Consider the following 5,000-nt stretch of genomic DNA (forward strand, 5'->3'; position numbering starts at 1 on the left):
ATCATGTTTCCATTTCCTGAGTACATCTATAAGAATGAGGAATTATGAGAAAATGAAATCTTGTATTCTCACCTGGTGACTTGGTTTCGTTAGGGACAATGCAACGGATGAAATGAGGCTCCGTTGAGTTCAAGGTCTTCATCAGGTTGTTTAGCTGCTCCTGGATATGGAAAAATACCGGATTAGGGACGGCTTGGAAAGGGCATCGAGGGTGATCGTATGTATAATATAGCAAGTAAAGTCAACACTTACCCTATACCCTGACGAAACCGTTTTAAAGCCACCTGATCCTTTGCCTCGTCCACCTGGAGAGTAAAGGAGTTATGTTCGGCGGGGCTCTATGTCAAGTTATAGCAATACTTTATTCATTATTTCATACTCCTATAAAGTATATGAAGAGTTTGGTAGAAAACTGTATGTATCACATAGAGTCCTAGCCCATGATTATCAATGCACACGATAAATATCAATATAATTTACTGTACATGTTTCATTTGCTATGTCGTGTACCTTTTCCACCCCCGGCGTCACCGGTCTGACCAGGGTGGTCAGAGAACAGCTCCACGATGAGAGCATTGCCGGCCTTCTTGAGCTGGTCCACGACGGTGTCGTTGAGGGGATCCTTGTTCTTCTCAAGCCAGCCGGAGAGGTTGTAGGGCACCGTGCCGGCGTAGTGGACGATGGCGAAGTGAGCCTCGGCCTGGCCGGGCTTGGCAGGTTTGGGCTTGATGAAGCAGGGTGACTTCCCCAGGTGGTTAGTTTTCAGCTTCTCCTCAAAGGTCTTGTCCGTTGCCTTGGGGAACATGGACTCCTCCTCAAGGATGGACAGAATGCCCATTTTCTGTTGACAGAAGCTAGTTTATACTGCATCTCATGGTGCTCATTTCCTCTTTATAATATTACATGAAAATGTATATCATTATAACATACTGTAGTTCTAATTATTTACATTAAGTTAAGGGAAGCAAGATTAACAAATGGTATATACGACTGAGGATAAGTTTAGTGTTTGTTTCTTTTCTTACAGTGACTTTGCTCTCTGAAATTAATAAGTAATTGTATTCCCAAACACAAAGGGGGTTTTACCTTCTCGAAAAGTTCAATGCAGGCCTGCAGATCCATACCAAAGTCGACAAACTGCCAGTCGATTCCCTCTTTCTTGTACTCCTCTTGCTCAAGCACGAACATGTGGTGGTTGAAGAACTGCTGCAACTTCTCGTTACAGAAATTGATGCAGATCTGCTCGAACCCGTTGAACTGCATAAACAAATAACATGCAAAGAATGCAATACAATGTTTAGATTTGAAAATAGATAACATTATCATACGTATGTTTTTTTCTGTTTTTAATCATATGATATCATAACTTTTAGATGCAGAACCTAATTCAACTTACGTCGAAGATCTCGAAGCCGGCGATATCAAGCACTCCGATGAACATAGCGCGTTTCTGGCCAGTTTCGAGTGTGACGTTGCACTTCTTGACCATCCATTTGAAGACGCGATCGAACAGCGCCTTGGCCATGGCGCCGACAGAGTAGGTCACTTGATCAACGTTTCTGCCCTGAGTCACAAATTCGGCACCGACCTTGATCTTGGGTTTGCACAAGTTCTTGTACAGCTCTTCGCCATCGCAGAGAAGCAACTTTGCTACCAAATTGCCGGCCTGAAAGTGAAGCAATACATGGCATTTGGAAAATGAAGCTCATTCTTAGGTATAGTCAAATGTATATAATGCAACCTTAGTTTTACGCACATCAGTGCCGTCAGGCTCGGCCTGTTCCTCGCGACCCCTCTGCTTGAACTTGCAGTTGCCGAGATGCATGACAGCAGCTGTCACCTTGTAGCAGTCACTGCGCTCTTCTTTGCTGAAGTTCAGAATGTCGAAGGCTTGCTGTAAATACAGATTTATAAGTTATAGTAACTTATATAAAACGAATCAATAATTGTACTGCACTTTGCAGCTAATGAAGTAAAGGAAACTAACCATTATTGGCATATTGACTTACGTGAGTGAACTCCATGTCTTCTTTGTCGTCGATGGAAGCGACAGTGACTTTGCCTTGTGACACATAGTGGTAGTCGTAGATGTCATTACTCAGAAGACACAGGGCTGAAATCAGGCAAGAAATGGATATTCTAGGAAAATGAACATAAATCAGAGCATTCAACACTAATGATGGGAAGAGTTAATTTATATTCTCCAATGTGTGAAGGTTGAAATGAGGAAATTTTATAATTTGCAAAAGGTGAATCTTCACTACCCAATCTTTTTACCCACAAGTACTTACGTTTAATTTCTGGAACCTGGTCGGACATTATCTGGTAGAAGATGTGGTAGGAGCGCTCGAGTGACTGCTGGGAGATGACGCGAGCCTTCTCCAGCAGATACACCTCGATGTCGCCGCCGGACAGCTTGCCGTTGGGGGCGAAGTGGATGCGGATGAACTTGCCCTGAGAGAGGAAAAGGGAAAATTTTATTTGCTATCTGCAAAGGGACGCGTGTTCCACAATGGTTTATAACTGCAATATCAAAGTTATACTTACGAAGCGGGAAGAGTTGTCATTTCGAACTGTCTTGGCATTGCCAAAAGCCTCCAGGACAGGGTTTGTTTGGACAATCTGATCCTCCAAGTTCTGCAAGAAACAAGCTTGTTACAATGAAGTTACTTAAGGAGCTGTATAACTTTCACTTCTTATTACAAAACGCAACGTCCTTTGAGTTCATGAAGTGTGAAACACAATTCATTGCCCTGTGTAATTACCGGCCGATTCTCGCCTTCTTTCTTCTTAGTTGACGCGCCGACGTTGGCGAAGTAGGACAGCACCTTCTTCGTGTTCTCAGTCTTGCCGGCGCCAGACTCCCCTCTGGGTTTATTAAAGCAAATTTCAATTATCTTAAGTAATTGTCAGTCATATCGTATTTACAAGGATGAAATGTAATCAGCAGAATTTATCCATACTCTTTGAAGCACATAGTTTAGTTTGTATTTGTACTGAAAGTAATGCTTGAATGGGTATATATTTACCAAGTACATATCATGATATGCTTAACACATATTTTAGTTGTGTTTTCCGGTATGGGGAGACGCAAGGCAAAGTCTACAAAGGGAATAGAATTAAGAAAGGGGATTGGTAATGGATGCTTACTATTATTTCCAAGAACAAGCAAAAAGTCACAATAACTTACGTGATCAGCATTGACTGGTTATGTCCACCTGTAAGGGGATGACACCATTAACCCATAGCTTCTATAGGAATGCATTCAAACATGTATAGTTTTGCAAACATAAAATATGATGTGCATGCGTGTGTGAACATGTGTATGCGCGCGCGCATATACACATCACAACATGATGCATACATCATAAACATCACATCACGCGGCGTGTGCGTGTGTGTTCTTATCTGACCTTTGAATCTTCTATGAAACCACTAGTAACCGAATTTGAGTATTTCATGAATAATATAACAATTATCTCTATGTATTCATTTATCCAAGCAAGGTAATGTTTGAGACATACCTTGAATCATGGCCATGTAGGCTCCGTCGGAGATGGCGAAGAGATGGGGAGGCACCTCATTGCGCCTCTTGCCCTGGTAGATCTTGACGGTGCGGTTGGTGTAGATGGGGAAGCGCTTGTAGGGGTTGACGGCGATGCAGAAGAGGCCAGAGTAGGTGTAGATGAGCCTGGCCTGGTAACGGCTCTTCAGGTTGTACAGGACGGAAGCATCGTTAAGGTAAGTCAGATTGGACATGTCCTCGCATTTCTCGTACTTAGGAGGATTGACCTGAGTCACCTGGTCCTTCTTGAAGTTCTTCGTTTCTCCTCCTGGAACGCTAACACTTATCAGGTCGCCCTTGGTTCCCTGAATTTCGCCCAAGACATAACTTTCCTTCTCGTCGGGGACCCAGCAGGACTTCTTCGCGTCGTAAGGCTTGGTCTGGTCGATACGCTTCTGCTCCAGGGAAACGTACAGGAATTCAGAGGGGTCAGGATCAGGTCCCGTGCTTTTCACGGCGTGGCCTGGCATGCTGGTGGCGGCTTATGAGTTGCTGTTCACAGATTCACACCTACGATAATATGCCTTGAATTTACCTGGAACGAATAATTGTGAAACGTCATATATCGTCTGATATTCATAAAAAAAAAAATAAATGTACATATATGTGTGAGTGTGTGTGTGTCTAATTCACAAGCGCATATATACACAAATAATCAAATAGACAGATGCAGTGCCAATACAGAGAACTCGAGGACTCCAAGATACATTCCTTCCAACAGTAAGGATTCGCTTTGCATCCTTTGATAATCCCACATTTAAATAGAGATGACTTCTAAGTTTCTTTTTAATTGATATGTGCTATATATACGTTATCCATGCATGCTTACATACGTATATATATACATATTTATACATACACACGCATACGCACGCAGATATATGTATAAGTGTGTGTGTGTGTGTGTAATATATACATATATATATATATATATATATATATATATATATATATATATATATATATATATATATATATATATATATATTTGCATACACACACACAATCACACTCACACACACACACACACACACACACACACACACACACACACACACACACACACACACACACACACACACACACACACACACACACACACACACACACACACACACACACACAATCACACACACACACACACATACACACACACGCGCATATATATATACATATATATATATATATATATATATATATATATATGTATATATATATATATATATATATACATATATATATATATATATATATATATATATATACATATATATATATATATATATATATATATATATATATATATATATATATATATATATATGTATATATATATACATGAATATATACATATATATGAATACATATATATATATATATGTATATATATATATATATATATATATATATATATATATATATATATATATACTAG

At 40.1% G+C, this 5,000-nt stretch overlaps 1 protein-coding gene across 1 annotated transcript in view; it reads right to left on the minus strand.

The window, feature by feature from the left end:
- LOC113816511 (myosin heavy chain, muscle) overlaps nucleotides 1-3,613 on the minus strand; it is a gene marked incomplete at its 5' end in the record, with an annotated part of 16,693 nt that extends 13,080 nt beyond the window's left edge. Inside the window, 12 exon segments of the mRNA XM_027368551.2 lie at nucleotides 73-160; nucleotides 253-305; nucleotides 511-841; nucleotides 1,087-1,257; nucleotides 1,397-1,666; nucleotides 1,757-1,894; nucleotides 2,010-2,113; nucleotides 2,292-2,454; nucleotides 2,548-2,637; nucleotides 2,766-2,868; nucleotides 3,191-3,218; nucleotides 3,525-3,613. Of these exon segments, the coding sequence (XP_027224352.2) occupies nucleotides 73-160; nucleotides 253-305; nucleotides 511-841; nucleotides 1,087-1,257; nucleotides 1,397-1,666; nucleotides 1,757-1,894; nucleotides 2,010-2,113; nucleotides 2,292-2,454; nucleotides 2,548-2,637; nucleotides 2,766-2,868; nucleotides 3,191-3,218; nucleotides 3,525-3,613 (1,628 nt within the window).
- Nucleotides 3,614-5,000: the final 1,387 nt, after the last annotated feature.

The sequence above is a fragment of the Penaeus vannamei genome, chromosome 17, assembly GCF_042767895.1.
Source record: "Penaeus vannamei isolate JL-2024 chromosome 17, ASM4276789v1, whole genome shotgun sequence".
Classification (NCBI taxonomy): Eukaryota; Metazoa; Arthropoda; class Malacostraca; order Decapoda; family Penaeidae; genus Penaeus; species Penaeus vannamei.